This window comes from Oryctolagus cuniculus, chromosome 1 (assembly GCF_964237555.1).
Source record: "Oryctolagus cuniculus chromosome 1, mOryCun1.1, whole genome shotgun sequence".
NCBI lineage: Eukaryota > Metazoa > Chordata > Mammalia > Lagomorpha > Leporidae > Oryctolagus > Oryctolagus cuniculus.
In genome coordinates this window covers 38,281,425-38,299,317 of record NC_091432.1, presented here as the reverse complement: position 1 = coordinate 38,299,317, position 17,893 = coordinate 38,281,425, and the positions used below count along the sequence as shown (strand labels likewise).

Sequence of the window (17,893 nt, the reverse complement as noted above, 5' to 3'; positions counted from 1 at the left end):
GACTAGAACCCAGTGCCCATATGGGATGCCGGTGCCGCAGGTGAAGGATTAACCAAGTGAGCCATGGCATCGGCCCCAGTCCATTTAATTTTTTTTTTAAAAAAACATTTATTTTTTATTTTTGAAAAGCAAGTTTACATAGGGAGGGAGATACAGAGACAGAGAAATCTTCCATCTGCTGGTTCACTCCCCAAATAATCACAACAACTGGGGCCGGGCCAGGCCAAAGCCAGGAGCCAGGAGCTTCATCAGGGTCTCCCACATGGATACAGGGCCCAACCACTTGGGTCATCCTCCACTGCTTTCTTGCGCTCAACAGCAGAGAGCTGGATAGGAAGTGGAGCAGTTGATGACTCATATGGGATGCTGGCATTGCAGCCAGAGGCTTGACCATTATGCCACAATGCCAGTCTGTAGTAGATCCATTTTAACAGAAGCTAATTCTCTATGAAATTTCCTAGCTTTCCATCTTATTTTATTTTGAAATTAACCAGTTAAACTCTCAGCTTCTGATAACCTAATATTTGCATAATTTATGAATCATTGCTTCTCTAACTTTTTAGAAAAGTTGGATTTTAGTCATTTATCTTGTCTCTTGGCATACTTAATTTGTTTAAATACCAAGTACTATATATGAAAAATCATAAAGGATCCACATAATATAGTCTCTCAGTGATACTAGATTTTCTATGGCAAGTAAGCAGAGTAGTGATTGATTACCTTGATCCAGCTGAGTTGGTTCAAGGTCTGTTTCTGGTTTTGAGGAAGCAACCTATTTCCAGTTGGTCCTACTCTTAGAGTATACTGAGCTTCAGAGATCTCAAATAAAACTTTTCCATGGTGGTCTCTGAATTTTAATTTTTCTGTTTAATACTTTACCCTCTTATTAACTACTTTCAGTGTGGTTTCTTGGCCTCTTATTCTAGAGTTTAGAACTTAGTGAATACCTTGAGGGCAAAAACTGCACAGAATGATTTTGTTTCCCTATCACAGTGAAACTGATCATAGCTCTAACTTCCATCTTCTGTTTGTCCTCTTTGTCATATATCTTAATTCAGCAAAAGCTAAATGGAAAAAAGAGAGAAAGTCTGGCTCTCTATAGCACATCCCCCCTTTCTCTATAATTTTACACTTCCAACCACTTGTGGCCTTGGTTGTTCTCCCAAGCCCTAAGTGGCTGTTAGTTTTACTGTATCTGGGGTTTTTTTTTTTTTTTTAAAGATTTATTTATTTACTTGAAAGGCAGAGTTACAGAGAGGCAGAGAGAGAGAGAGATAGAGTGAGAGAGAGAGAGAGAGAGAGAGAGTGAGAGAGAGAGAGAGAGAGTGAGGTTTTCCATCCACTAGTTCACTCCTGAGATGGCCACAATGACTGGAGCTGCACTGATCTGAAGCCAGGAGCCAGGAACTTCCTCAGGGTCTCCCACTTGGATGCAGGACCCAAGGACTTAGGCCATCTTCCACTGCCTCTCTAGGCTACAGCAGAGAACTGGATTGGAAAGGGGAGTAGCTGGGACCAGAACCAGAGCCCATATGGGATGTTGGCACTAGAGGAAGGGGCTTTAACTTGCTGTGCTACAGCGCTGGCCTCTGTATCCAGCTTTTACAACTTTTTTTCATGGGTGGTTTGATCTGACACAATTATGCTGCCATAGTCAGAAATAGAAGTTTCCTTACTCATTATACGTTAGTCATATATCAAAATCCATTCAAATAATATAATTCTGGGATGGAAGATTTTCAGTAATGCTTAAAAAGAAAAATAACCAAATAAGTAAACATTTTCACTAGAAGAAATGTTAAAATTAAGTGACATTTTTGTAAGCCAGAAGCCTCCTCAGTTTATTTTTAATAATCTGAAATATGGAATACTTACGTAAATATCAAACGGAATACTTGGGCTTTTTCAAGATCCCCTTTCAGTAACATAAATTCAGTGGCTCATTCAAATAAATTTATCACGAGTTTGCTTAAATATGAACTGAGAGTCTAATTACAAGAAATAAAAGGGCTATTGAAAACAAAGTATAAGATGATCTTATATAAATACAATTACCACACTTCTTTCTGTGTAATCATACCTTGTTAATTTCCGTTTCCTTTTGGCAGCAGCAGTCATTGCCATGTAGGATGGCACCACGCTTGGTAGAGGCATAGAATGCTTAGTTGAGAATGAAGGGTCCAGCCTGCATATTAAATAGTGAAAACCAAAACAGAATAAGTTTGATTTATACTATAGAGAAAAAAGGGGCATACACTTCCACTAAAAAACTATCTGATATTAATAGATAAACACAAACATTCTTATATACTATAGAACTTTGCAAACTTACCCTAAGGATTTTTTTTTCCTTCTTCATACCATAGGTAGAGCTGCTATCAAGAGATTTCTGCATTCCCAGCAGGACAGAAAGTGAAGAAAGTATTTTTCTCCTCATATTTAGATTGGGTATCATTATGTAAATAAAGTGAGAAGGAAATGTGTGCTTGGATGACATGTGGTCAACCATACCTTAAACACATGACTATTACAGAGTAAGCTGAGGTTTGATAAACATCAGTAGAACTGGAATCTCCTTTAGTGAAGATATTAATGAATAAAAATAAACATGGTAATCCTCTGATGATAGATTATCTAACTTTGAAATATGAAGCACAAATTGAATATATCTTAAGGTCTCTCCTAGCTGAATGAGGGTCAACTGACTAAAGATCAAATTCATTCTGACATTTTAAAATATTGTTAGTGAATACTTCAGAGAAAAAGATTTAACACAAGTAAAATACAGTTTTGTAATCCAGACAGCCTACTAGATCTATAAAATACACCTCAAATATAGCTAATAAGAAAGAAAACTAGTCTGAGTGCTATGTTAACAAAAAAGAACTGGAAAATATCTCTGTTTTGTACCTTTGTAAAATGTTTTTATTGTTGTTTGGTTGAGGTTCTTGTTCAGGTAATTTACTCTTCAAGCTCCTAGTGTCTTCACATATAGTAAATGTAGAATTCAAAATTTCCTCTTCACATAACAGTTTTAGAGAATTATCACTGTTTCTGTTTGAGCTGATGTCCTGAAAACCCGCAGTATGTGATGATGGCTTTATTAAGGCTACTGGAGATGGATTCTGAAAAGGTTTTCTACAGTTTTCTGGAGTATATACAATAGGTTGAAGTTCTTGGCTGAGAGAATCATTGAGATGCATACTTTCAGACAGCGCAGACTTTTCCGTGTGTTTGACTTTTAAGGGAGAAGACATTAGTCTTCTACGAGTTCTTTTTTGTGGAGGAATTTTAAGCAGGTTAGGATCACTTGAAGATGTACCTGTTCAATAAAATTAAAAAGGTAATTAAAATGCTGCTCAAAGTTTTCCAGTAACTTCATTAGTTTAAAAAACATCACTAATGAGTACTTATTTTTTGCCAAAAAACTGAATGAAAATAAGTTGGAAAAGAAAACAAAAGAGTTTTTTTTGGTAAAAAAGGCAAATAAAGATAACAAACTTATTATATATAAAGAGATTCTAAAACAGAATATAGTAAATTGCTAACATCAATATTAATACCAGTATAGCTATTTTGATATATTGGATAATTACAAAAACAAATTTCTAATCAATTATATTAAAATCTACAAGCAATTTCTAGCTTTCATGTTTTGATGTAGGCTTAAGAAAAAGTAATATTTAAAATTTGTATACACAGAGATTTAATACTTGTTCTACTGTAAAAAATTACTAGTTTATTATAATGGGGTGAGAATCCCATATTGGAAATGCTTGGAAAAAAAAAGCGTTTCATATATTTTTTTTTTTGGTTTTGATTTTTAGACTATCTCAATGTATTTGTACAAAAGGATTTACAAATTTTTCCACACCAAAATAAACTTTACTTCTAACTTTATTTTTTTAAAATTTATTTGTTTGTAAGACAGAACAGAGAAATGGAAGGAGAAGGAGAAACAGAGAGAGAAGGAGATCTTCCATCTGCTGGTTCACGCCCCAAAAGGCTATAATGGCAGAGGTGGTGCTAGGCTGAAGCCAGGGAGTTTGGAACTCCATCCATGTCTCCCACATGAGTGGTAGGGGCCCAGATAATTGGGCCATCCTTATTGCTTTCTCAGGAGCATTAGTAGGGTGCAGGATCATAAATGGAAAAGACAGGACTCAAACCAGCACCCATATGGTTGCTAGAGTTGCAGGTAGTGGTTTAACCTACTGCTCCACAATGCCAGCTCCCTAATGTTATTTTTGATGAAATACTTTTTGAAGTATCATTGTACATAACAAAATATTTTGGAGATATAACTCAAATATAACATGAAATTCATTTGTTTCATTTATAACTTATACATATAGCCTGAAGATAATTTTACACAATAATTTTTAATAATTTTGTGAATGAAGCAAAGCTTCATGGTATATAATTCAAAAAGTCGTTAGTCTGGGGATATTTCAGATTTTGGATTTTTTGGATTATGGATGTTCAACCTTTAAGTGTAAGTCTAGTAGTCTAAACTAACAAGGGTGATAACAATAAAATACCAGATTTCTAAAATAACTTCATCTATTATGATTTCATACATACTGAGTTAAACACTGCAGCTGATATGCTATACACACACATACACATCATAGGTTTGCAAAAATTAGATTTAATAACAAAAATGAAGAGGTCAGTTTAGCTTTTCAACATTATAACCTTATCTTTATAATCTATGTTAATCTCTTCCTCCATCCAGTGAGTATAGAAAATCACCTAAGCAGTTGCACTTTGCTTTGATAATCAATACTTAGATAGAAACATGGTATCTAGAAAAATTTTTAGTAACTTCAGATAATACTTACCTTTTATTTCTTAATAAACTTTTTTCTACCCTGGTGAACTTCATGGAGCCTGACATGTGCCTTTGCTTGGAGTGTAGCATGTAAGAAAGTAATATGTGCATTTCTGTCTACACTTTTAGACAATGAGGTAAAATTTTCAAGTACTGTTATATTTTCTTTATTATATAGAACTAACTTAAATAACACTGAAAATTGAATAAAGTTGTGTATTGTATTTTAATAAAGCAATTCAGAATATCAAACAAGTTAAAAATACACTTAAAACAATCACCAACAGTAGTACATGTATTATTCTTATTATGTTAGTTGACAATAGGCTCTGCTATGGCTAGGTTGACAATTACCCTCTAGGAAATACAATTTAAAAACAGGAAGAAAAATATGATTCCTGTTCTACTAAGGAATTTTACTTTTCTGAGAACTAGATAAATGAGATCCAGATCTTAAAATAATTTTCCACTCCCTTTAACATGACATTTGTCAAATTTTCCATTACCAGATATTTTTATACTAATGCTGCAGTGTAAAGACAGTTACTTTTCTCCACTGTGCTGCTATCACCAATTTGGTGGCTATTAATAGCTGGAAGATTAACTTCTTTTCCCATGAGAGGCAGCAGAGGTATAGAGGATAGAAAACTATATCCAGGATAGAGAACTGAATTGAGAGTCAGGAGACTTGGATTCTATTTCTGGCTCCATCAACGACTCATTGAGTGACCTTGGGTAACTCACTTAAGCAGTGTGGACATAAACATCCCATAGAACAAAAGGAATACTACTCGCTTATGGACAGGGAATTTACTAGGATTAGAAAAAAATTTAGGGTTCAAAGAAAGGCTCTACAAATTCAAATATGCTTCAAACTGTTAGTAGTACACTATCATAAGGAAAGTTGTAATTTATTTTCCAGTAGTATATCAACAGCTACCTCACAGTTAATTCTAAAAAATGTCTTACTTTCAGTTGTCAGAAACCAAGTTTATCAAGGCTTATCATAAATTGCAAATATAAACAAAAGGTATGTTAAAATAGGCATATGTATGTGTTATTTGCAAATGCTAACTTTCTAAACACCCACTTAGAATACAATGGGACATGAAACCTCAGGTGGTAAGGATTATCCAAAGCCACTATTTTTCTTGTACATATTTAGAGGGCATAATCTCTGGAGGTACAACTGGGCAAAGACTTATGTGGTGGACCTCTTTTCCCTTCTGCTAACAAAGAGCATGAAAATGAAGGCCTCCCCACAAGACACTGAAGAAATAGCCACCTGTCCTCATGGATACTCTAAACACATACCCAATATCAAATTTGATATAATCAGATTAACAGTTTGTCAGCAAAAGGAATAATGTCATAAGATGTATCTTTCACTATAATTCTGCTCTTCTGGCAAAATACAATAATCTGAAGAAATTAAGGAAATGCAGTAGTTAATGTAGATTTACATACAGTTGTTTTACTAGGCCTGGAAGGAGAGATGTTAGAGACACAGAATGTATACAATACGAATCTGAAAGGGTCTTTTCTTTTTATCCTCTCAGTTATTAAATTTATACTCTGAATTATTAAATTCAGATAAAAATACTAACAAGAGGGCAGAGAGTAGATGGTCTACTCAGGACTACTTAGACTGACTTATTGCTAACAAAAATTCAGGAGTTAACAACAGCAAAAGCAGGATTCAAAGGCTTAAATAAAAATTCAGTAGTAATCAACTATCACTATAAATGTAAAGGGATAATGACATACTCTATTACTTAAAACTAAAAGAACACAATAAAAATAGGCATTTTACTTTGAATATGATTCTTAGAATCTAAAAACATAACTATTTTTAGCTAAGTTATATGACAGAATATTTGAAGTGGGTATGGCAACTGGAGAATGTTCGGTTTAAGGCATTATAGGGTTTATAATGATGAGAGAGAACTATTGGGTATGCTAGATTTATGTGTATAAAAAATTTGCTGTAATTTTCCATTAGAGAGAAAGGGGATTCAGTAACTTTCCAGAACAGTAAGCTTGGGGTAGTTGTACAGTTTTCCTTGATTCAGCCTGGGAAAATACTATCTAACAAAATTTCATAATTTCTGGGCTCACAGTGTACAAGTAATAAAGGAGGGACCTGCAGGCAAATTATAATTCCTTTAGAAAGGTCCCATAAAATAAGAAAAGGAATCATGTAGTTGTAGGCTGTCAGAACAAAGCACCCTACAGATAAAGAGTCAATGTAAAACCATAGCAATGAGGATACTACACAGGAGGGGAAAGGAAGTTAAAAGTGCATTGCTGTTGGCCGGCGCCGCGGCTCACTAGGCTAATCCTCCGCCTTGTGGTGCCGGCACACCACGTTCTAGTCCCAGTCAGGGCACCAGATTCTTTCCCAGTTGCCCCTCTTCTAGGCCAACTCTCTGCTGTGGCCAGGGAGTGCAGTGGAGGATGGCCCAAGTGCTTGGGCCCTGCACCCCATGGGAGACCAGGATAAGCACCTGGCTCCTGCCATCGGATCAGCGCTGTGCGCTGGCCGCAGCGCGCTGGCCGTGGCGGCCATTAGAGGGTTAACCAACGGCAAAGGAAGACCTTTCTCTCTGTCTCTCTCTCTCACTGTCCACTCTGCCTGTCAAAAAAAAAAAAAAAAAAAAAAAAAGTGCATTGCTATAAGACAAGGTCTTGCGAAATAGAAAAGATTTGTGAACTGCATTTCTATTGCTCTGAAATGTTATAATCCATGGGATGTAGGTGAATATAAGTTGCTGAAATTAATAACCAAATCCAGAAGAAAAGCATGTTGCTTTTTATGAAAGAGAAAAGGTTTTGGTTAGTTGTAGTGCAAGACCAGTAATCTAAGAAGACTGTACACACATATAAGTCATTTACTGTCCATTCACCCAACATTTATTTCTGCCATGCTCATGCCTTGGTGGGCATTGCAAATTCAAGCTGTCTTGCAATTAAGAAGTCACATTTTTGAGGGAGGAATGCAGATGACAATAAAACAATGATGAACTAAAAAAAAAAATATGAAGCAGAAAAATGGAATACAGATGACAGACAAGAGGGATGATTTTAACTATGATGGCCATGGAAACCAATTCTAGACATGGTATATGTGACCTGAGACTTGAATGGCTATGGAGAAATCAGTTCTATGAAGAACTGGAGGAAAAGGCAGAAGAAATTGCAAGTATACAATGTCAACAATGAATTTACTCAATTCAACCATAAGAGAGGATGCTAGTGTAACTGAAGTCCAGTGAGTGAAAGGGAGAGTAGAAATAAGAGAATGGAGCACTAAAGAGTGGTCAATTAACTATGTTAGGATTTACAGTCAAAATAAGGGCTTAAAGTTACTCCAAGCACAAAGGGTTTCCTGAGGAGGATTTCCAAGTATGAATATGATGTAATTTGATTGATGTTTAAGAAAAAGACATATTTACTTGCTGTGTAGAGAAATAGTAACAAGGATCTAGCAACAGCTCTGTCAAGAAATAATGAGAGCTTGAAAAAGAGTGGTAGTAGCAATGGAGAGAAGTGTATTACAATCAAATAATCAGATAAAAAAATATAAAGTAGGGGGCCAGCACTGTGGCTCAGTGGGTTAATGCCTGGCTTGAAACTCCTGCATCCCATATGGGCACTGTTTCTAATCCCGGTTGCTCCTCTTCCAATCCAGCTCTCTGCTATGGCCTGGGAAAGCAGTACAAGATGGCCCAAGTTCCCTGTACCCACATGGGAGACCCAGAAGAAGCTCCTGGCTCCTGGCTTCAGATTGGCGCAGCTCCGGCCATGTGGGGAGTGAACCAGTGGATGGAAGACCTCTCTCTCTGTCTCTACCTCTCTTTATAACTCTTTAAAATAAATAAAATAAATAAAATAAATCTTTAAAAAAAATGAAGTAAATCCATACAATAGATAACAATATAAGTGTGATTAGCTACATCTCCATACGGAACAAAGATAAGAAGTTCACAGTAAGGAACAGAGATGAAGAGGTATTATATGTTACTTTTATACAAATACATCAACAGAAATGGACAACAATCTAAGACATCATGAAACATTGTCAGGTGTTCCTCATTTTCCCTCAAATTTGGCACTCTTCTTTTGAGATCACCTTTCTCCTACCTCTACTATTCAGATTTGAAGACCTGTCCAGTATTCAACAGTTCTGATCCAAATAATTCCAGGAATGTTGGAATCTGGCTCTTTCCTTCTGTAGTTTGAATTCTCATGGACTCACAGCAGCAGAAACCCTCTGGGGTTTGAGGATAACACATTTTTATTCAGAAAGGATAGGTGTAGTTATTATGCTGAGGTGAGTTAAAGGAGGAGAGTAAGCAAAGAAGGAGACAGTCCCAGGCTATAGAGAAGGTATGGAAAATAAACTTTGGCTTCTAGAAGTAGCACAAAGATTTTAGTTAGCAGGATTATGTGGAAAGGTAAAGAAGCTTTACCTATGTTTTTTATATATATATATATATATATGTATATATGCATATATATATTTGTATCTATCAATCTTAGAGAAAAAACTCCTACAAAAAAACTAAGATGATACCACAGCAAAATAAGACAAAGGAAATAAACAGGTGATTAACAGAACGAATAATTAGACAAAAAGTATATGAAAATGATAGTAGACTATATATTTATAATAGTTCAGGACATTAATTTGATAATGTATATCAAATGCTTTAAAAATATACAAATGATTTGATCTAGATATTCCATTTTAGGAGGTTAGCCGAAGGAAATAATTAGACAATAAGTAATACACAGATGTTTAATGGAGTGTTGCTACTAAAAATACAAACTACACGTTTATTATGAGGGACTAGATAAATATAATATGCATGTATTAAAATGACTTGAATTCCTATTTTTTAAAAAGATTTATTTATTTATTTGAAAGCCAGAGTTACACAGAGAGGAGAGGCAGACAGAGATAGAGAGGGAGGGAGGGAGGGAGGGGTCTTTCATCTGCTGGTTCACTCCCCAGATGGCTGTAATGGCCTGAGCTGTGCCGATCCTAAGCCAGGAGCCAGGAGCTTCTTCTGGGCCTCCTACGCGGATGCAGGGGCCCAAGGACTTGGGCCATCTTGTACTGCTTTCCCAGGCCATAGAAGAGAGCTGGATTAGAAATGGATTAGCTGGGACTCAAACCAGTGTCCATATGGGATGCCAGCATTGCAAGAGGTGGCCTTAGCCACTCAGCCACAGCACCAGCCCCTGAATTCATATTACTGAGAGGAAAATACAAAAGTAGTTCAGTGAAAAAAGCTGATTATAAATTTTATGTACAACAGATGTTTTTGTTTTCACAAATGTAAATTAGGGCAGGTGTTTGCCTTAGTGGTAAAGGTACCACTTGAGATACCTGCATCCCATATGGGAGAAACTGGGTTGCACTCAGCACCACTCCGGATTCCAGCTTCTTGTGGAATGCACTACCCTCAGAAATAGCACATGATGGCTCAAGCGCCTGGATCCCTGCCACTTATATAGTAGAGTTGGATTGAGTTTTTGGCTACTTGCATCTGCCTAACCCAGCCACTGCTGCTGTAGGCATTTGGGGATGGACCAGGGTATGGGAAATCTGTTTGTGTCATAATAAAAAAAAAGAAAAATAAAAAACACTGAACTTCACAATTATTGATAGGAAAATGTGTCTATAACATGGTCCAGTAAACAAAAAATGGTTATCAGCTGGATTTTCAATGGATTCTATTGCTTGGGTTTTGAAAAAGTAAACTATAGGCCGGAGCCACAGCTCACTAGGCTAATCCTCCGCCTGCGGTGCCGGCACCCTGGGGTCTAGTAATGGTTGGGGTGCCGGATTCTGTCCTGGTTGCCCCTCTTCCAGGCCAGCTCTCTGCTATGGCCTGGGAGTGCAGTGGAGGATGGCCCAAGTCCTTGGTTCCTGCACCCACATGGGAGACAAGGAGAAACACCTGGCTCCTGGCTTCGGATCAGTGTGCTGCGCCAGCCACAGCGGCCATTGGGGGGTGAACCAACGGCAAAAGGAAGACCTTTCTCTCTGTCTCTCTCTCTCTCTGTCCACTCTGTCTGTCAAAAAAAAAAAAAAAAAAAAAAAAAAAGAAAAAGTAAACTATAGGAACAGGTGTTTGGTTAAGTTGTAGTGGTTAAGATAAAAGGATACCTGCATCTACTACAGGAAGAGTGTGGATTTTAGTCTAGGAACTGCTCTCAATTCCAGCTCCATGCTAATATACACCTTGGGAAGCAGCAGGTGATACCTCAGGTAGTTTGGTCCCCGTCACTCATGTGGGAGATCTGTTTTGAGTTCCCAGCTCCTGGCTTTGGCCTAGTTCAGTCCTGGCTGTTGCAGGTATTTAGAGGGTAAATCAGCAATGGGAGATTGCTGTCATTCCCCCTCTCTTTGCTCTTCAAATAAAAATAAATAAATTTTTAAAAGTACACTATAAGATTTTGTAATTCTCATCGTAGAGATCTTTAACACCTTTGGTTAAGTTTATTCCAAGGTATTTGATTGTTTTTGTGGCTATTGTGAAAGGGATTGATCTTAGAAGTTCTTTCTCAGCCGTGGCATTGCCTGTGTATACAAAGGCTGTTGATTTTTGTGCACTGATTTTAAATCCTGCTACTTTGCCAAACTCTTCTATGAGTTCCAACAGACTCTTAGGAGAGTTCTTTGGATCCCCTAAATAAAGAATCATCATCTGCAAAGAGGGATCATTTGACTTCTTCCTTCCCAATTTATATCCCTTTAATTTCTTTTTCTTGCCTAATGGCTCTGGCTAAAACTTCCAGAATTATATTGAATAGCAGTGCATCCCTATCTGGTACCAGATCTCAGTGGAAATGCTTCCAACTTTTCCCTATTCAATAGGATGCTGGCTGTGGGTTTCTCATAAATTGCTTTGATTGTATTGAGGAAGGTTCCTTCTATACCCAATTTGCTTAGAGTATTCATCATGAAAGGGTGTTGTATTTTATTGAATGCTTTCTCTCCATGTATTGAGATAATCATATGAGTTTTCTTCTGCAGTTGTTAATGTGGTGTATCACATTGATTGATTTGCAAACACTGAAATATCCCTGCATACCAGGGATAAATCCCACTTGGTCTGTGTGGATGAACTTTCTGATGTGTTGTTGCATTCTATTGGCCAGAATGTTATTGAGGATTAGAAGAGGATACCAAAAAATGGAAAAATCTCCCATGCTCATGGATTGGAAGAATCAATATCATCAAAATGTCCATTCTCGCCCAGCGCCGCGGCTCGCTAGGCTAATCCTCCGCCTTGCGGCACCAGCACACCAGGTTCTAGTCCCAGTCAGGGTGCCGGATTCTGTCCTGGTTGCCCCTCTTCCAGGCCAGCTCTCTGCTGTGACCAGGGAGTGCAGTGGAGGATGGCCCAAGTGCTTGGGCCCTGCACCCCCTGGGAGACCAGGATAAGTACCTGGCTCCTGCCATCGGATCAGCGCGGTGCAGCGGCTGCAGCGTGCCGGCCGCGGCGGCCATTGGAGGGTGAACCAACGGCAAAAAAGGAAGACCTTTCTCTCTGTCTCTTTCTCTCACTGTCCACTCTGTCTGTCAAAAAAAAAAAAAAAAAATCTATTCTCCCAAAAGTAATTTATACATTCAATGCAATACCAATCAAATACCAAAGATATTCTTCGCAGATCTGGAAAAAATGATGTTGGAATTCATATGCAGACACAGGACACCTCAAATAGCTAAAGCAATCTTGTACAACAAAAACAAAGCCGGAGGCATCACAATACCAGATTTCAGGACATACTACAGGGCAGTTGTAATCAAAACAGCATGATACTGGTACAGAAACAGATGGATAGACCAATGGAACAGAATAGAAACACCAGAAATCAATCCAAACATCTATAGCCAGCTTATACTTGATCAAGGATCTAAATCCAATTCCTGGAGCAAGGAGAGTCTATTCAACAAATGGTGCAGGGAAAACTGGATTTCTACATGCAGAAGCATGAAGCAAGACCCCTACCTTACACCTTACACAAAAATTCACTCAACATGGATTAAAGACTTAAATCTACGACCTGACACCATCAAATTACTAGAGAGCATTGGAAAAAACCTGCAAGATATAGGTACCAGCAAAGACTTCTTGGAAAATACCCCAGAAGCAAAGGCAGTCAAAGCCAAAATTAACATTTGGGATTGCATCAAATTGAGAAGTTTCTGTACTTCAAAAGAAACAGTCAGGAAAGTGAAGAGGCAACCGACAGAATGGGAAAAAATATTTGCAAACTATGCTACAGATAAAGGATTAATAACCAGAATCTACAAAGAGATCAAAAAACTCCACAACAACAAAACAAACAACCCACTTAAGAGATGGGCCAAGGACCTCAACATACATTTTTCAAAAGAGGAAATCCAAATGGCCAATACATGAAAAAATGTTCAGGATCACTAGCCATCAGGGAAATGCAAATCAAAACCACTTTGAGATTTCACTTCACCCCGGTTAGAATGGCTCACATACAGAAATCTACCAACAACAGATGCTGGCGAGGATGTGGGGAAAAAGGGACACTAACCCACTGTTGGTGGGAATGCAAACTGGTAAAGCCACTATGGAAGTCAGTCTGGAGATTCCTCAGAAACCTGAATATAACCCTACCATACAACCCAGCCATCCCACTCCTTGGAATTTACCCAAAGGACATGAAATTGGCAAACATAAAAGCTGTCTGTACCTTAATGTTTATTGCAGCTCAATTCACAATAGCTAAGACATGGAATCAACCCAAATGCCCATCAACAGTAGGCTGGATAAAGAAATTATGGGACATGTACTCTATAGAATATTATACAACAGTAAAAAACAATGTAATCAGGTCATTTGCAGCAAAATGGAGGAATCTGGAAGACATCATGCTGAGTGAACTAAGCCAGTCCCAAAGGGACAAATATCATATGCTCTCCCTGATCAGTGACAACTAACCAAGCATCAAAAAGGAAACCTGTAAGTGAAATGGACACTATGAGAAACAGTGACTTGATCAGCTCTTGTACTGAATGTTGATGAACAACTTGATACTTTACCCCTTTTAGTATCTTTTTTTTTGTTCTACTTAATACGATTGGTTGAACTCTGTAATTAACACAATTATTCTTAGTTGTTGAAATTTAACTGAAAAGTGATCCCTGTTAAATATAAGAGTGGGAATAATAGAGGGAGGAGGTGTACAATTTGGGACATGCTCAATCTGACTTGCCCCAAATGGTAGTTAGAAAGGTGCCAGGGGATTCCAATTCAATCCCTTCGAGGTGGCATGTACCAATGCAATCTCACTATTCCAAGTGATCAATTTCAGGTCACAATTGATCACACTGATAGGACTAAGTGTCAAAGGGATCACATAAACAAGACTAGTGTCTGTAAATACTAACTGATAGAATAAAACAGGGAGAGAACGATCCAACATGGGAAGTGGGATACACAGCAGACTCATAGAATGGCAGATGTCCTAAACAGTACTCTGGCCTCAGAATCAGCCTTAAGGCATTCAGATCTGGCTGAAGAGCCCATGAGAGTATTTCAGGCATGGAAAGCCAAAACACTGTGGCAAAAACAAAACAAAACAAAACAAAACAAAAAAACAAAAAACCTAAATGGAACATCTCTGGGAGTGAGATTCCAGTGGAAAGAACAGGTCATCAAAGAAGGAAGTACCTTTCTCTGAAGGGAGGAGAGAACTTCCACTTTGACTATGGCTATGTCTAAATAAGATCAGAGTCGGTGAACTCAAAAAGGTTTCCATAGCCATGGCAACTCATGACAAGAACCTAGGGTGATTACTGATGCCATAAACAAGAGTGTCAAATTGTTAAGTCAACAACAGGAGTCACTGTGCACTTACTCCTCATGTAGGATCTCTGTCCTTAATGTGTTTACAATGTGAATTAATGCTATAACTAGTACTCAGACGGTATTTTACATTTTGTGTTTCTGTATGGGTGCAAAGTGTTGAAATCGTTACTTAATATATACTAAATTGATCTTCTGTATATAAAGATCATTGAAAATGAATCTTGATGTGAATGGAATGGGAGAGGGAGCGGAAGATGGGAGGGTTGTGGGTGTGAGGGAAGTTATGGGGGGCAGGAAGCCACTGTAATCTATAAGCTGTACTTTGGAAATTTATATTCATTAAATAAAAGTTAAAAAAAAAGTACACTATATTTATACTTAAAAATGTCCCACAGGTTATCAAAACAAAATATCAAAATGTTACTTTGTTAATGGGCAAAGCATTTTTGGTTTGAATTCTTCCAAATTAAAATAAAAGAACACATATTGCTAATATAATAAAAAAGATAAAACATTCATAACGCAAGTAAAAATAAAAATGAATTCTAAGAAATATGGTTTCTGTTAATGACACAGTTTTTTCGGGAGAGGGAAGTTGAGGTAATGATAATTGGTATATATGTTGGAATCAAAACAAAAACCCCAGGAATGCCAAAGAATATGTGTAGGCTCAGTACAGATGACTCATGAAAGAAAAGGTTCCTAAATCTGTATATATGAAATATATAAATCTTGCTTAACTGAAATTAATATTTTTTTTAAAAAAAGTAAAGGTTTTATAAAAAAGGTAGTATCTGAATTAGCCTCTCAACACAGAGAAGGATTTAACAGGATAGGATGGAGAATGGAGGGAGAGGAAGCAGCATTGGAAATTGAAGGAAAAACTTGGAAACTGAACAAGCAAGAAACAGAAAACAGGTTTATGAAGAAGCGTGGGCTACTAACTGCACAGTAACATTGGGCTCAGAAAGTCTTTGAAGGCTCTCCTTAGATATCTGAATTTGACGAGGAAGATCACTTTGGGGGTAACATGAAGGGTAGATTGTGAGGTGTAAGTCTCAATACTTCAAAGGCGCTTTTAGGGTATACTTAGTTTAGTTTGTACATAAAGCTAGCTCTTTACACACAAGTAAACAATTTACTGTAAAGGGAAAAGCCTGATTTATTTGGTTTCCACCAAATACAAAGTCTTCTGTTTACCACTAATGGGAGGCAATTTAAAATTTACTAAGTGACTAAAATAAGTTAAACTTGCATCAACTATGTAATTTCTAGGCTTGATTGAATGAATTGAAGTGTTTGATCACTTTAAGTACTGTCTGTGTAGGACGTACAGGGGAATTTCAAGGGAAGGTGCTTCCAACTTCAAGCATTAGGAGCTAGGGCGTGATCTGTGAGGACTGCCAGTGACCCAGGTCTTAATATGTGTGAAAGGCTGTGTCATTTCATTTTTCAAAGTGTGTTCTTCCTGATTTTGCTGGTATAAAAAAATACTTTCAAGGTCTTTTTGGGTGGGATCTAAGGAAGCACTGTGAATTTCCCAATAGTCCTGGAGCAAAATAACACACCTAAGATCTTACTCCTGAAAAATGGTAAAACCAGACTGAATTTGGCTCTCCTAAATGTTGTTCTTTCTGATTTTTTGTATAAGTAGGTACTGTTGAGGTTTAGTCCATTTATATTTACTACATGTCTTTTGAGTTACAATATGTTTACTATATGTATGTCCTTTGAGGTTTTAGCTATGGTTCATACTTTGACTACAACCCCATATTATCTTGAAATTCATAATCAGTGAAAAATTGCTCAGTGTAATTCTTAACATTTGCCAAAATCTGACACCTGATGGATTCTAAATACGAGTAGAAAATACGAGTTATTCATATATATTCCATAGACACAGAAGTCTCAGGGAGAAATATAAACATAGATAACAGCTCGTTTGAATTAATTTGGCCTCATGTTTTAGGGGAAAACAGATGAAATATTCCATGGAAAATGATAGATGAGCTGTGAGTCTGAAAATCACCTGTTGGCTGATGGTGTTGTGCACTGCTCAGTTTTCACCATTTGTTGTATGAATGGTCAATTTAAAAAATCCCTGTAATATAGAGTCCTTTCTGTCTTAAATTATTGTGACCTAATGCTAATAAATGCCAGTTATGAACCTCAAAAAAAATACAGGGCAAAAAAGAAATGAAAACTAGTTTAGATGTCACTATAATTATTCATTTCTTACATCACGCATCCTCAAAATGTTTTAAAATAAATAGAATTAAGAAACACCCTTTTTCTCTGTTTTAAATAAATCTCTAGAACACAACTACTAACTGGTAATTCATGTGGTTTCTTACATGGAGAGGTCTATTATTTTTTAGCTTTTTGAAGTATTTCACAGATGGTTCCTTTAAATAAACAGACAAGATCATTTATCACTAATGAGTTTAAAATCCCTCTCTTAAAAAATGGACAGATCTTTTGGGGTCATCTTTTGATGTGCCACATCATGTGTTTAGAGTGATTTTACCCAGAGGAACTAATTTATCAAGAGCTTAAGACTGTAAACGTTAAAAGATTTACAGAGCTATACATTAGTGTAAAAAGAAGAATGCAGTATTGAAAAAACATGAGTCACAGGCTGCAAAGTAGGGTTCATGACAGGGAGACATTGATGAATGGGGTTAGACCTAATTGAGGTCCATGGCAAGGATTCTTCTTCCGCTGGCACCCCTATTAATATATACATGAAGAAGTATTTGGGGAAACTATGCTAAATCACAATTAGGTGGGCAAAATTCTAAAGTATAATCAAATATTAATGTCTGCATTTCAATAAACACTTCTAGGTTACAAATGATTGATACAATTACTATACTAATCATAAATCTGGATTCTTTTTAAAAGCATTATGACTCATTGAGTTGCAAATGATACAGCTGAATGAATTTCAACTACTTAAAAGATATGTAACCTTAAAGTTCCCCCTAAATTAACCAAACCCTATAAACATTTTTATAAAATATTTATGAGACATTTATTGTGGTTACTATATAGTATTAGTACCTACACAGATAATGTCTATAAAACATTAAAAATGAGAATACATTTTCCCATGTATTAAATTATAGTCTTTTAAATGAATCTAGCATTTGGATAATAGATAAATCATAAGCTTCTGACAATTGTCTCTGTGAGA

At 36.9% G+C, this 17,893-nt stretch overlaps 1 protein-coding gene across 3 annotated transcripts in view; it reads right to left on the bottom strand.

Annotated features, from left to right (window-relative positions):
- KIF18A (kinesin family member 18A) overlaps nucleotides 1-17,893 on the bottom strand; it is an 84,070-nt gene that overhangs the window by 9,840 nt on the left and 56,337 nt on the right. For all 3 annotated transcript variants that reach the window (XR_011387869.1, XM_008269231.4, XM_002709207.5), the window contains exons 14-15: nucleotides 2,911-3,322; nucleotides 2,081-2,185 (exon numbers count right to left, since the gene is read on the bottom strand). Coding sequence is in view for 2 of the 3 variants with exons in the window: in XM_008269231.4 (XP_008267453.1) it covers nucleotides 2,081-2,185; nucleotides 2,911-3,322 (517 nt within the window). In the remaining variant the exon portion in view is untranslated. The remainder of the gene's footprint in view (nucleotides 1-2,080; nucleotides 2,186-2,910; nucleotides 3,323-17,893) is intronic.